The following is a 16231-nucleotide window of genomic DNA, read 5'->3' on the forward strand; positions in this document are numbered from 1 at the left end:
ACTCAGGCCAAGGGGCCACAGTGAACACGGCTGTTCCAGCAGACTGGCAGAGGCAAAGCTCAGAAATAAGAGCCCCAAGGCAAAAAGTGGACGTAAAATAAGACAAATACAATGGAGAACATGCAGGAGAGAATCTGGTCCAGAAGAGCACAGAAAATTCCCTCAGCCACATGAATTTGCAGGTGTCACTGCTTCTTTCAGGAGGAGGAACCAGAGCTGAACATAAAAACTCACTCAAGTCTCTTACACAACAGTGTGTGTAAATACGAGCGTAAACTACCATGTATTTGGTTTTCTTTAGAAATGTGAATCCAGTCATTCTCAATATTTTGTCTTCTTTGGAGTCCTATGTTAAAGTGAATGAATGAATGAATGAATGAATCCTATAGTTCTTGCCATATATATGTATCTGGGTTAAGTTTTTAATTTCTGGCTTTTATCAAAACTCTGGTTGCCAAGATGGTCAAAATCAGATCAAGAATCCTTTACAGACCTATGTGCAAGTAGATTACATATATTCATAGTAGGTATCTGCTATTTTGTTTGACTAGAACCTCCCCTTCTCCTTCCAAGAAAGAAACTCCCTTCTTGGAACTACTCCTTTCCACCCTCCAAACAAGTCGTTCAAGAGGGTTGGGCCACCGCGTTCTGAGATAACCCCACCCACTGACACAATTGACTGGACCAGGCTGGGGTCCCTGAGTCAAGCCACGGCAATCAGCACACTCCCTAAAACTTTTCTATCTGGAATTGAGAAATGAAGTCAGTGCCCCTTAGGTGTTCTAAGTGACAATCGTGAAACTCGAGATCCACACTGAGAGAGAAAGACCTGGACAACCAGGAGGAACAGAGATGAAGGCTGAGGAGGAAAATCCTGGGAGCACTTTGGCTCCTAATTTTACTGTTTTGTATTAAATTTCTGCCTGTTTCCTTGTCTTTCCCGCAGACTGACTTCTAATCCTGCCTTCGGTTACTTAAAATATCCCAATATCCTGCCAATAAATCCTCCCTTTTTCCTAGCCAAGTTCAACTTGCATTTTGGTTGCCAACAACCAAGGGGACCCTGAGTAATAAAACAATACATTAATGTCTCACTCCTCAAAGGATGGACATGAAAATGTACAATAGCTAAAGGTCTAATAGCTGAGAGGTGGTGATTCCCAGTTACAACTCTCTCTCAGCTACCTCGTGGTAGGTGGCTTGCCACAAGCTTAATCTCAAGAATTAGGCTGATATCAAAGTGAGAAAAACAAACTCTCCACATTGTTACACCACACTAATGAAAGGGCAATTGCTCTAAGAGACAGTAGGAAACAGCAAGGATTTTCAGAGAGGTATTTTTTCATTGTTTAAAAAATATTATTATATATATTTTTTAAATCCTTTGCTTCTGAAGCCTCTGTTCCACAGGCAGCGCAGCTGGGAAGCCATGGGTGGTCCCTTCCTCACTCCCCAGGATGGCCAGAGATGACTCGTCTCTTGGTCACTGCCCCTAACTAAGCAGGGTCCCAGGCTGGGGGAAATCAAAGGAGTTATTTTTACAGAACAGGAGGTTTTTTTTGCCTGCTGTGCACAGACCATCTAGGATGTCTGGCTGGAGCTGGGACGTCTGAAACAACTAGCAGGAAGGCAACGGCATGGAAGACCCCTCTGCTGGGCTCTTGCCTGCCTCTCACCACCAAGCCTACATTCAGATGAGAGCAGAGACAGCAGTGGCCATCTGGTTCAGAACAGCCTTTGAATCTTCCCTGGGGGACAGATCTGGGAAGCAGGAAGTTTTTGTTTGTTTGACTGGTGGTGGTGGTGGCAGCAGTGGTTGGTGTTTTTAGGAAAACTTAAGACAACACAGTGCCACATGAACAACTCCCACCCCGTCAGTGATTGGGAGGTAAAGAGAACAGAGCACGACCCAAGGTGAACAAAGACAATTTAAGACTTGATCTGCCTAGCAACCCCCTGCACTGGCCCCCAGCCCAGCTCCTAACGACACAGAGACAACTCTACGATGACTGGGTTGGTGGGACAAGTGCCACCCTACCGCCTGCTGATGCCCATGCAGCAGACTATTATTTTAAAAAAGAAAATCTGAAATCCTCACCGCCTCCAGCCCAACCACAGGCCCCCCACCTGCCCCTCACTAGCCCCTACACAACAGTCCCTCCCTCTCTGTTTGTGGGGAGGAACTGTGAAAGCACTGCCACTAAGTGATTGGCCCCCCTTCTTTCTCCTTTCTCCTGGGCATTCATGGCAGTCTGAAGACCAGCCTGCTGTTAGCCAAGCGAACTCTAGAGGGTTGGATTTTTAGTATTATGTGTGTGTGTGGTCCTTAACAAAAGAAGTGCCCAGAAAGAATGCCCTTCACAAGCAAGGCTAATTTTTCAATGTGTCACTGAGGTAGCAGAGTGAGGATTATGATTATTTTTTTATCATTAAAAATAATTCTGCTGAGTATGAAAATCAGTGATGGCGTTTTATAACTTGAGTTGTAGTCAGATCTACCGTTGATTACTTTTCACTGTTTTTCAGCCCTTAATCAAAGATTTCGCAGCTTTTGGGTGGAATCCTGTGGGTTAGTTTACAAATGGGCTTCGGTGTATGTTAATGGTGACTTCTCAAGTCTGGACTGTATGGAGTCAGGTGTGCATTGGTCCCTGTAAAGCAATCTCCTGGGGAGACAATAGCAATGCTGAAATTGTTTCACGTATTTCTGGTCCTCCCGCAGCACCGCCTCCAGAAAGAGCATGTGCTTTAGCATGAACCAGGCCTGGGTTTGAATCCTCACTTTACCACTCACATGCTATCTTGTCTGGTAATTCACTCCTCAGCCTCTGCTTTCACCTGTAAAAGAAGGTTACTAATACCTACTTTCAGGGTGGTTGACAGATTTAAAGACGATGGTTGATGAGAAGCACTGGTATAGCTTTGGAAACATATAAAGCCTAAGTAAACAGTTATTCTAAAGAGTGCCTTTAGAGCTTTTTAAAATATCTCCAGTGGTTACTATCTTGGTTTTCCAGATTTTTAACGTGGCCAAAATTTATTTAAATTTTTACTTAATTCTGAGCCTATCCCTGTGGGAAAGGTGACTGAGTTGGGGCAATACTGGCTTTGATCAGACACAAAGTCGACCTCTTATGTAAAATGGGCTGCTTTGGTTGTATTACTGTATTACTGTATTAAACTAAAATTAGTTCTAAAAAAGAATAAAATAATGCCCTTTGCAGCAACATGGATGGACCTGGAGATTGTCATACTAAGTGAAATAAGCCAGAAAGAGAAAGAAAAAGACCATATGATATTACTTACATGTGGACTCTAAAAAAAAAAACACAAATGAACTTATTAACAAAACAGAAACAGACTTAGACATAGAAGACAAACGTATGGTTACCAGGGGGGAAGAGAGAGTGGAGGAATAAATTGGGAGTTTAGGTTTTGCAGATACAAGCGACTGTATATAAAATAGATAAACAACAAATTTCTACTGTATAGCAATGGGAAGTATATTCAATACCTTGTAATAGCTTATAATGAAAAAGCATATGAAAAGGAATATATATATACACACACAACTGAATCACTATGCTGTACACCAGAAATTAATACAACATTGTAAATCAATTAGACTTCAATTAAAGAAAAAGAAAAGAAAGACACTGATTCTAAATAAACTGCCAAAGAGAATTTCCAAAAGTGGTGTCATGGCCTCCCATGGCGATTGTCAGCTTCCACTTCAAGTCTGCACAGCTTCATCTGCTATTGTCCCTTACCCCACCTAGAGTCTCAGGTGCACAGCTGGTCCCAACCAAGGCCGCTTGGCTTACTATCCATCTGGAGGCCTAACATCTCTGGTGTCACATTTATAGGGGCTGGGCTCCTGAACTGGCCCTGCAATCACTCTGCTGACAACCGGACCAAGTGCCCAAGAATGATACATGCTACCTTCTTAAGAAGCTGCTCTTACCTTCCTTCCAATATTGACCCAGTTTCAGCCAGACTCCTCCCAACTCCTAGTCCTGAGAAGTTAACTTGCTGAGCACTCTCTCTTCCTCCAGACCTCCCTTGTGCACACACTGACTCTCCTGCCATTTGAAACAGGTCCCGCCCTACACGGGAGAATCCCTGCAAGGAAATGTAGTCGAGTTCCTTTTCTGTAAGCAGTAGAATCAGACTCTGGCTGGTTTCAATAGAGAAGTAATTTATTAAAGGATATGGGGACTTGACAGGGGATCAGGGAAAGCTGGACAACCAGGCTCAAAGAATGGGAAAGAATAAGACAATGGCCAGGACCACAGTCCAACTCCTGCCAGAGCCCTTCTGGTGAGGACACTGCTGCCACCACCAGTGAATGCTGGACCGCGTGGCTTGAACTACTACCTCAGCACTGCGAATCAGATGCTGACCTGCTCCCGGCAGTTGCCACTACATCCCCTGGAGGGATTCTCCACTGTGCCTGCTTTTTTTGCGTAAATGGCTTCAACCTCAAAGTCTGAAGGGGGGCAATTTGACTGGTTTATCCCAGGTTATATGCCAAAGACTTAGCTTCAAGGGATGCTGGGAAAGTATCTGGCATTTTCAGTTTTTATCACAGGTGGGCAAAAGACAAGTAGCCATTACAGGTATATGATAACTAATTTTCCACAATAACTAAATATCCATGATAACTAATTACCCATGTGGTGTCCATTTTGAAGAGGACATCCCTTCTAGTGCAGTAAGCTTAGGCACCCGGGGACTGTTGAAATTTGGAACACTTTCCTGGAAAGTCTTAAAAGAGGCTACACCTTTAGCTTCAGAAATTTCACTTCTCAGCCTCTATAATTAGCATATAATATGAAACAGACTAAGATTTCTTCAAAAATCAGAAATAGATAAATATACCAGGAAGATAGCCATGCTCACAATCGGTGGAAGATATAAAAATATTTGTTATTTTTTCATTTCTACATTCTGTGTTTTTCAGATTATTATTATAAATGGGATGTATTGACTTTATTTCTTATATATATATTAAAGGATAAGCTTTAAAATGTCTGTTTCATTTCCTTACAGTCACTCTTGATATAACTGTGCATCAATTAAGTTAGCTTACTCTAGATTCTGAAAGACCAAGAGCCACACGGTCGAATGCAATGACCCACACAGTTATAAAAGTCACCTTATGAACAATTGCGAGTATCTGAGTATAGACTGGGTATTAGATGATATTAGGTGATTACTGGGGAGAATATATGCTAAAGTCACAATGTCCATAATTTAATTTTAAAAGATGAGCAAAAATGTGTTAAGGAAATATGGCAAAATATTAAGGAGAGACACATGAAATATTAAATAGAGTGAGAATAATCAGATAGAAAAAAGCAAAGAATGATTAAAAAAAAAAAGGGTGCAAATATTAACCAGAAGAAACACATACAGCTATATTAGTATCAAAGCAGTCTTTGAAGCAGAAAGTATCCGTAGAGGCAAATAGGGACACTTCATTATGATAAAAAGGTTACATTCACAAGACAGAGTATTCTAAATTTGTATGCACCTAATAACTTTGCCTCCAAAAAATATATATAGCAAAAACTGAAGAAAGAAATGAATTCATACTTTAAGTGAGAATTTTTTTTTAACACACCTCTCTTGGGAAATAGTAGAGTAAGCAAACAGTCAAGTGAAAAATAAGCAAATCAGTAAATAACAGATGATTTGAACAAGATTAACACATGATGTAACTGATATACAAGAACCATTCCTACCAACAGCTACAGAAAACATTTCCATCTTCAGGTGCACCTGGAGCACTTACAAAGCTGATGTATGCTGGACAGCAAAGCAAGTCTCGGCTACTTTCACAAGACTGAAATCTTTCAGCACCTGTTCCCTGGACACCACAGAATTATGCTAAAACGTCAATATGAACAGAAGTATAGATACCATTAGCAACAAGTTAACTATAAAGTTCACAAATATTTGAAAATTAAGAAATACAACTCTAAATATCTTGTGATGCTAAGAAGAAATCACAAAAGAAACTAGAAAATGCCTCAGACTGAATTATAAAGAATAAGTCATCTCCTCAAAGATGTTTTCTGCTACTCTAGTTTGCTAAACAAAAGAAGTCAGTTTTTGTTTAAAATAGTAATAATTTTCTTATTGAAAAAAAAAAAAACAAACCAGGACCAGGTGAAAAATATCAAGGTCAACACCAATTCAAAACACAAGAGCCAATTTTTGGATGAGCCTTTAATTTGCCCAATGCTCTACAATGCTAGGAAGGACGTTAGTCCAGCTGAAGGGTTCAAATGCATTTTTCATATGCATGTGATGGTGTTAATGCAGATTCATTAACTGGCACTTCTCTCTGTTAGGGCAAAGGGCAAGAAATAACTAAAGCATTCTGGCTGAGTGACAACACATGACAGTACAGGAAATGTCACCCAATGCAGATAAAATATGACAGATGAGGGGCTGTAGGTCTAAAATAGACTCAAAGAACTTTAAACTAAGCACTTCAGTAACCTACACCATAAGGAAAGAGTCCCTTGGTCAGGTTTTTGGAAAGGAGACATTTGGTGTCTGTTCCAGGCTGCACATTTTCAGCAAAAGAAGTCTGTTCTACAATCAGAACTCCTAATTTGAGCTCCCCTACTGATTACGCAGTGTCCTTGGGCGAAGCATGAAGCACAGCTGATCTTCGTGAAAGAGGGTGTATATCAAACATAATAATGAATGTGGATGTGCTTTGTAAACTGTAAAGGGCTGCATAAATGTTAATGATTACTGTGTCGTAGCACCATCCCAGCTGAACTTTTATGGAGGTCACTGCATAAGCACAAACACTCTTGGAAGGTTTTAGAAGTCATCACTTAAAAACTGGATATTCCTCTCTTCTGGACTATACCACTTCCCTGGCCCTTTTCAAATTCTCTCTCCCTTCCTTACACATTATTGCTGTAGGAACGGTAACAGTGGTGGTGAACTGAGCATATACCAATGCGGCAGACTCTGTGTGGTGTACTCTACACATATTATTCCTAATCTTTCATTCTTACAGTAACCCTGCAAGGTAGAGATTTTTCAGATTTCTCAGGGAAGGACATCTGGCATAGAGAATTGGTGGCACTGAAGCCTGGGGTGGGGGTGAGAAGGGTGGCAAGGATGAGGGATAGTACAAAAGAGCCTCAGTTTTACACAAATAGTGAGGAGTGCAGCAGAGGGACAAACATGCACGTTTCAGCGACTGTCTTCTCTGGTCTTTTACGGAGAGCTCAATTACTATGTTAGTTAATTTGGTCAAGAACAGAATCTGCACTCAAATCCAGGCCTCTGCTAGCAAACTCACGCTTTTTCTGCTATATTTCAATGTATTGTATAATGTAAATTGGAATTTATTTCTGTTTCTTAATCATAAGCATAAATGATCTTTCTAGAAAACTTCAACTAGAGACACAATTCCACCTATAAAATATTTTTGCCAAGAACTTTTAACATGAATCTAATCAAACGTCCCTTCTAGATTACAATAAATACAGGGAATACAGAGATAAGTCATATGATACCATAAGGGAACAGAGATATCCAGAATGCTGAATGTTCTATAAGACAAGGTGCTTGGACTTTGCACAAAAGTCAGTGTCATTAAAAAAAAAAAAATGTCATTTAAAAAGGACAATTCTACATTAAAAGAGACTGAGGTATGAAAACCAAACAAAATGTCTGAACCTGGATGGGTAAACCCAGATTTGGTGAAGAGAGCAATAAAAGACATTCTTGGGAATAATTAAAGAAATCTGGGGGGAGGGTATAGCTCAAGTGGTAGAGCACACGCTTAGCATGCCTGAGGTCCTGAGGTTCAATCCCTGGTATCTCCTCTAAAAATATATAAAGAGACCTAACTACCTCCCCATCAAAATTTTAAAAAAAAAAAGAAAGAAATCTGAATATGGAACAGGCATTATATAATTCTATAGGATTGGTGCTAATTTGGGGGCGGGGGTTCACCTAAGTTAGCTGTGGTAAAAGTATTATGGTTACTTAAGAGAGTACACTGATTCTTAGAAATGTACATTCAATTACTTAGAGGTGAAGCATAGTGTCTGCAACTCTTAAATGGTTTAGAAAAATGTGTGTGTGTATACACATGTATACATATCTGTGTATATACACAGAGAGAGAGAAAAAAATGTTAACAGTTGTTAAATCTAGGGGATACAGATGTTCAAGGTACTGTTCGTTCAGGCTCTCTAAATGTTTCACAGTTTTTTTGGAAAAAAAGATATAGATAAAAAGATTATTAGCTCCATAAATGCAAGACTGAGACATTCTTGTTTACCCTTCTATCCCAAGGCCTCGATAAAATGGCTGACTCATGGAAGGTGCTATAAGTAATTGTTGGAAGGAAAAATAAGACCAGGAAGGGAGGGAAGAAGGGAAGGAGGCAGGGGAGGAAGAGAAGAGGAAGGGATGGAGGAAAGAAGGCCACCCTCGCGCCATCACCCAGGCACTCCCGGCATGAGTGAGGTGCTGTACGTCCTCCAGGACTTTCTTCACCACACAGACAAATCCATTTTTTAAAGTGTTGCATTTGTAGAATCAAGTTTTAGAACCACAAGCACCCTGGAGATCATTCACACTCTAACACAGCTGAAGAAACTGAAGCCCAAAGGCAAAGTGACTAAGGTCATCTGGCAGGTCAGTGACTGAGTCGCAGTCCTTGTCCCATGACCAAGGCTCTTTCCTTCACACCACACTGTCTGGCTCCCACCTTTGGCAAAACTCTTATTAATCTACCTATTATTAATTTAAATGTAAGCCCTACAAGAGCATGGACTTAGTTACTTACAGGCTTTCATTTCACTGAATGTGAAATTTTGTCCAGAAGAGCAGTTCTGAGGACATGTCAGGCTTGTCAAAGATTCCTTAAAGGACCAAAAAGTAAAAGTAAGTACTGATGTCACGCTGTGGAAGCTAGGAGCTTCCATATCCACCATCTCATTTAGTTCCCCCAACAGTCTCATGAGGCAGGCATCATATTTTACAAAGTCTATTCCCTATTACCTGCCTTCTTAAAAGGTAAAGATAACGTCAAGGCAGAAAAAGGAAACGAAAGGAAAGAAAGAATAACAAACAATTGGATAAATCCATGACCCCTGTGAGCATTTAATAACTCTGTCTTGGTGAAACAGAATAATTATGCATACAGTCTTGGGGTGACAAAAATTAATAAAAAGAGAGGAAAACGGACACATCCAATAAGAAACTGGCTTAGCAAAGTGACAAATCCAATGATAAATTATTTGATAGGAAAAAAAAAATCCGAACATTAATTAGAATATAAGTATCCACAAGTTTAAACATCTTAATAGGAAAGCATGTATATTTAGGTATTTATTACGTAGAAGATAGTAATGCCAACGCAGTTTATGTCAGGCTCAGTAATAATACGTGACTGTTTGCATTTTCATTCATTATGTCTGGTATTTCCTTTAAAAAAAACAAAACAAAACTCTCCTCTTGCAAAATAAGAAAAAGGGGAATAATGGCAGAATAAAAAGTGAAAGGAATGAACGGTCAAGTCTAAAATTTAAGAAAATAATCCACAAAACGTTGACGTAATGCTTGCTTCAAGAACAACCTAGCATTTACCAATAGTAAATTATATTTGAACATTTGATCTTAGATTTTAAATGAGCGTTATTTTAAATCTAGTTTGCAAAGACTTTAAATTGAATGTTTCCCAGCCCTCTTTGTCCTCTTTTAATCATCTCAGGATATTAGAAGCAGTCAGAAGTATCAACATTTAACATATATTTTTAAAATACTTTTCCTCCTAAAAATTTGGAGAAATATTATTTCTACCTTTATCACCCAGGGAAAAATAAAGCAGACCATTGAAGATAAAGTTCAGTTTCACTGAAAAACAAAAGAGATGCAGGAATTTTGAACTGGCCTAGCAAGAGCGTTCAGATAATTACTCCAGTTTTCAGTTCTGCATAGATAAAGGCTAAAAATTTAAAATCTAAATTCCTTAGGTAAGAGTTTGCCAGCTGTTAATTATTATACTGTAATAAAACTAGAAGTTTCAGTAGAATACCACATTAACTAAAACAGTAGTCTTTAAAATGATTTATGATGTCTATGTAATGATTTATAATAATCTTACTATTTTCTTCAAAATATATAAATTTTAACTGGAGAAATAAATTTTATCATAGTAAATGGATGATTTCATAAGAACAGAAAAGGAAATATTCTTTGATATTCTGTCAATTAACAGAACATCTCTAGGAGTTTTAAGAATATACTTGAAAAATTAAACAGTGTATTTATTAGAAATATTATCTCCTTATGGATGAAAGTATCATTTTAACATGTCAATCAGTGACTACGGTGTCTGGTGACCTGAATTTTCTACCTGCATATTCACTCACATGTTTACTTTATAGAGCTCTAGAACAGGGTGGATATTTGTCTTCAGAGCATACAAACGGATCTGTCACCCAGGGACATCAACATCTTCACTCAGAGACAGCCTGCTGTGTGTGGGGTACTACATTAGGATAACCTGCTTCACTAGCACCTGATTTTCCATCATTAGGTGAAGCAACTTTGTGCAGGGAAAAGAGTTTGGACCAAGCATCGGAAAGTCTGGGTTTCAGCCTTCACTCTGCCACTAACGATCCCGGCAATAACCGTTGTCCCTGGATGACCTCAGTCTGCTTATCTGCAAGAATCTGCAAAATTAGGTGGCTGGAGTACATCAGTGCTTTCCAAGCTTGTTTCAACATCCACAGATCCCTTCTTTCACACAGAGTCTCACATGGCGCCTGTCACATCAAACAGATAATAAGGAAGTGAATCTGGTTGAAGAGGATTGGGAGGTCTACAGAGTTTCCAGAACCCCCAGGAAAGTTCCATAAAGCATCTTGATAGCTCCTCCAGGCACAGTGTTAAAACCACTGTTTAGTTTTACTTTAACACAAAAGTCATCAGCAGGAGGTCCTCTAGCAAATAAGGATTAGAAACAAATTTTGCTTGGTCTGCTCAGTGTTTGTTTATCTGAATTTAAATGTCATTCGGTGGGCTTGCATCCTCTAGCTCAGCCCAGTCTGTACACTGTTGCTGACGCCACTGGGCTTTCATGCACGTTCATACTACTAGGGCACTGAAGGAGGCTGAGTTTGTGACCCTGTGATCTGAAGTCTCCTTCACCGGTAACATTCTATGATTTACATATATATATATTTTTTTTTTTTTTAATTGAGCATTGCTTTCTACCTTGTTTCCTCTTTTAAAACACAAACATTTCTAAGAAAGGTAATGCAGTCATTCCCAAACAATTTTAAGGTAAACAAATTTATCAGAATTTCCTCTCTAACTAGAGATACTAAAAATCATGGTTACAATAGGGACGCACGGGACAGGTTGCTGAAAGGTGACGGGAAATGGGGAGGGGCAGGCACAAAGGGTAAATCCGATTTTCTTACCAAAATTTACTTGGGGGCTCATTGGAGAAATGGTTAATTCTAGGGAGGAGGCAGAGAAAATATAAGATGAGCCAGTTACTATAGAAAGTAAGGCAGTGTTTCGAAGCATCATGGAAATATGTCAAAAAGACAAACAGGTGACAGAGCTGCCCACTAGCCAAATCTGGGAAAAATCTGAGCATCAAAATAAAAAAAGACAGTACTAGATTGTAACTCACTGAATAACACAGGAATCCGTAAGTTCAGACTTAAATAAGTAAAAAAAATTAAACGGGGAGAAGGCAAGCTCTTCCTCACAGCAAAATGCCAACTAGTAAGTCTAGAAGAAATGTTGGAGTTCCTTCATCAATTGGTGCTAAAGTAGTCAGAAAAAATTTTGTAAGTAGGATATTGACGCAGTCTCAAGGTATCTCCCCACAAAACACATGCAATTTTTAAAGAGAAAAGCTGTAACTTTACAGTGGAGAAAGCACTTGAACCAACTGATCGAAGTTAACATCACAAATGGACATCAGGTACCCTAGATATGCCACATTGACAAGGACACTTCCTCACTTCAATGGTGTCTCTGCCCAAAAAATACCTAACCCAAGTCTAAACATGAGGACATCCCAGTCAAACCCAGAATGATGAACCTTCCCCAAAGGGAAAAAAAAAATAGAAAGAAAGACAAAATAAAAGGAGTACTAGTCTACCCTCTTTAAAAAATGTCATGTTCAGAAGACAAAGGCTTAGAAGCTTTTCCAGAATAAAGAAAACAAAGGAGGTAATACAACTCAATACAATGCATGATCCTGGATTGGATCCTGGTCTGGGGTAAAAATTAGCTTATAACTAATTATTGCAACATCACTAGGACAATTAAGAAAATCTGAATTTAAATTTGGACTGTGGCTTATATCCATATTAATATACCTGAGTTTGCTAACAACCATGGTTATTAAAGAGAATGTTATTCTTAGGAAAACGCCAAAATATTTCAGGGTAAAGGTGCACAATGTCTTCAACTTACTCTCAAATGGGTCAGGAAAGAAAGAGAGTGTATAATATACATAGATTCATAGAAAAGAGGGGTAGTGAATGGTCAAGATACAAATAAACATGAATCTCAGTAAAGGGTAAATGGAGGTGTCTTGTACAATTCTTGAAACTTTTACAGAAATTTGAAATTGTATCAAAATAAAAAGTTACCAAAATGCTAAAAGGAAAAGTTTTCTGGGACCGACTTGACCATCCACAACATCCACAACTTGACCATCCAACAAACCCTAACTTGAGTGATTTATCAGGACCAAGTATGAAGTACAGGATGTAAAAATGTATCACCTGCCAAACAAAACAGTGCTTGATAGATGAGGTAAAGCCAATGCTAACAGAAATTACTGACGACACAGGAAATATTTAAGGTTAAAAATTCTTTTAAGGTAGAATTTCTGTACTAACTTTTTAGACCCAACTTCCCTTGATGTGAAAGGGAATAACTGTCCCTGAACCATCACACTGGAATGAGTAGGAACAAACCCAGCCATGTTTCCTTTTGGCCCTTTAATTTAAAGTCAATATTTTAATAATTTCTTTGACTCTCCAGTTGGTTGCTCTCAGGCTACAAATGGACCACCACCACCGTGTAATTAAAGGAGAATAATAACAAATAGTCAGAATATAGATTGCACAGGTGCTGACTTACAAATGCAAACGTTGTAGCAGAAGGCTAAGCTCCCAGGAGGCTGGAGGTGTGTGTCTCTGCTTATTGCCTTCATAATTCATTAATGGTCAAAATAACGCTGAGATCAATATTCCTGCAGCCCTGGGAAGGAGAAAAAAGTGATTAGCACCTAAGGAAGATACAGAGACAGTCTCAAAATCTTTCTCCCTACATAATGAAGAAACCAGTCATTGTCATGAGTTTTACCACTTAGATTTCCTTAGCTGCTCATGTTCAAGAGGTGGTACAGCTTAAACGATCTTAAAATGAACCGTTCCCCTACATAAGACCATATGCAAAAAGAGAGAAAGAGTGAGTGAGGTCATTTTGGTTTTTTCTTCCTTCTAGTGATAAAGGAAGGGAAGGAAGGATGCTGGGAGATGGTTAAGACTGCAGAAGGCAATACAGCATGTGATGGTTTCACAAGAAGTTCAATCCTGAAATACACTTGAAGAAGATGTACAAGTGAGTTGTTAGTAAGATCTGTGTCTAAGCCAATGGTCCCAATGCAGATTTCTGGGCCCCAGTAGAAGGGATCAAATTCATTAGGATTCTGTCTGGAAACAGGTATTCTGTATTTTTAACAAGTATTTCATGGTCCAGTCTTTGAGAAATACTAAGAGAGGCAACTGTTACTGTTTTTATGAATTTACTTACTTTAATACTTGCTATGTTATAGTAGTAAATGTCCCTTACAACAAATTGAACAGTATAGATCAAATGATACAAAGAAGTTATGATGATTCCTCCCCAACCCTAGTCCTGTGAACACTTCTTTCAAGATTTCTGTTTTGGGTTCTTCTAGTTTTAAATACCCCCCTGACTTCCCCTAATTTAAAAAAGTAAATACTGCTCTTTTACAATATATTCATATTTTAAATAAATTAGAATAATGAATATTTGAAATAGTGTAATTGGCCTATTAGGTAAGTACCAATTTTGTGCAAAATTTGAAATCGTTTAACTCTTGCCAAGAGTAATCAAGAATTGCACAATTTAAAGCTAGCAGGCAGTGCAGTGCGTACGGCAACTGTGTTTATCTGTGTGGCTATGTGGCATGCCACTCTAGCCAGTAATCAGAAGTACAGTGGAACCTGTAATTATACACGCCTTGACAATGGAAATTTGGGTATGACAAGTTTGGTGATGGCTCTAGTCCTTCTGCAGCCAGCTCACATTGGTCATTTCATTATCTGTACTAAGTTGGCCCTACACATTACACGACTGAATTTTCTGGACCTCAATTATGAAGATACAACAGAGTTCTACTTGCATCTGCCATCACTTAACAGGAGCCTGTGAACCATGCTGTTACTTAAATGTACGGGAACAACCAGAAGTGATTCAAGTGACTTTTATATTATTTTACTTTTTAGAGTTGTAATTTTTAAATAGTTTTTATTCTATAACAAGGTCATCTAAGTTTTCATTCAGTGGGAGCAAAACCCCAATTCTGAGAATGTATTCTTTGAGAACAGAAATTAGATGTAATAAAATACCATAAAGAGGCCACATGGCCAAATACCATGCTATTAATTTTGGAGGGAACAGTCAGTGAAACATTAGAGATCATTCTGAGAAAATTTTAAAAAGCATTAAAGCAGGTATGACTTTAAGTTTGCAAATATAATCTTATAACTGGGGATGGATAATGGAATGGAAAAAAAAAATGCCATGGTTGCAAGATCATCAGCACTATAATGTGTCCCTAAACTAAGACTGTTGATAGCTGTGCTCTGAGGTTGTGCCCCATGACCTTACATGTATGCCTGTGAAAAATCACTCACGAATGCATTCTTTGAATTCCATATATGGGATGTTTGGAAAATGATTCCTCTTTTCAATTTCTTGGTTATGAATGGCCTCCATTACAAAAGATAAGCATTTAGTTCATTTATGCTATCTTCCTCTTCCTCCCAACTCCTCCTAGTTTTGGACAGTTTTATTATTATTTTAAAGTTCTGTTGTGGTTACCCTTGTAACTTTGAATATTACATTATGCCTCAATTTCTCATTCTAAAAACTTGAGCATCTTGACTTCTCATTATAGACACTGAGCATTTCAGCCATACTGTTCTCTTCATATTTCCTTCATTTTCCACTTCCCATCTTCTGTTAGCTATACTTTTACATTATGAAGATTAATGTTTACCTTTTATTTAAATTTCTACAACATAACCAAGATATTCTTTACTCTGTCCTTAGGTTGACTATAAGAGTTTAAAGCCAAAGTACTTAGGTTATTAAGACTTCAGCAACATTGTGCACTGCCAAGCTAAGGAGCATTTTCAAATTGCCATTTCCCTTTCTATGAAGGCAACATCATAACCCCTTATCTACTCAAAGGAGACTGTTTGAGTACCATGTACTAGTCTTTCTCTTATAGTACATAAATTACTGAAAATCATACATTTTATTATTCTTCAAAACTAGACCATAACATTCTCGGTTAGCTTTTTGTTTTTTCTGAAATTCTTAATTGCCTCTCTTTTTTATTGTCAAAATACATACTCTACCAGAACACTCAAATTTTTTGTTTGTTTGTTTTTGGTTTTTTGTTCTCTCACTCTCACTATGAAATGTAGGGAGTTCCCTTTTGCCCCAGAGTCCTTCCCTTCGAAGCTCTTCATTCTCCTGCTCCAAAATGGAAAATTTTGTATCATACTCTACTTCCGTTTTCTGTATTAGGACCTTTGCTTTCTTCTTACTTGGATAACCTTCTAGTTCTGGTGGAATATATATTCAAGTAGCTTCTTAAGAAATGAGTCCTGGGAAGTAAACTTTCTAAGTGCTGGTTTATGTGAAATGCCTATATTTTACTCTCACGGTTGATTGATACGTTGGCTGACTATGGAAATTAGTTTTAAACTCAATTTCCCTCAGAATCAAAAGGACTACTCTATTATCTTCTAGCAGCCAGAGATGTTAATGAGAATTTGGCTGCTCAATTTTGATTCCTCTGTAGGTGGCCTAATTTTTCTCTCTGGAAACTTTTACAAGTTTTATTGATTCTCAGACTTCTAAAACTTTACAAAGTTGTGTCCAAGTG

The 16231-nt window shown here is 38.4% G+C and overlaps 1 protein-coding gene across 1 annotated transcript in view; it reads right to left on the reverse strand.

Moving 5' to 3' along the window:
- The window catches only part of LOC106729120 (spermatogenesis-associated protein 31D4-like), a 154161-nt gene that overhangs the window by 106157 nt on the left and 31773 nt on the right, over positions 1-16231 (reverse strand). The window contains 1 exon segment of the mRNA XM_032476223.1: positions 13165-13284. Within this exon segment, the coding sequence (XP_032332114.1) occupies positions 13165-13244 (80 nt within the window). The 5' untranslated portion in view covers positions 13245-13284.

Source organism: Camelus ferus, unplaced genomic scaffold, assembly GCF_009834535.1.
Source record: "Camelus ferus isolate YT-003-E unplaced genomic scaffold, BCGSAC_Cfer_1.0 contig299, whole genome shotgun sequence".
Lineage (NCBI taxonomy): Eukaryota > Metazoa > Chordata > Mammalia > Artiodactyla > Camelidae > Camelus > Camelus ferus.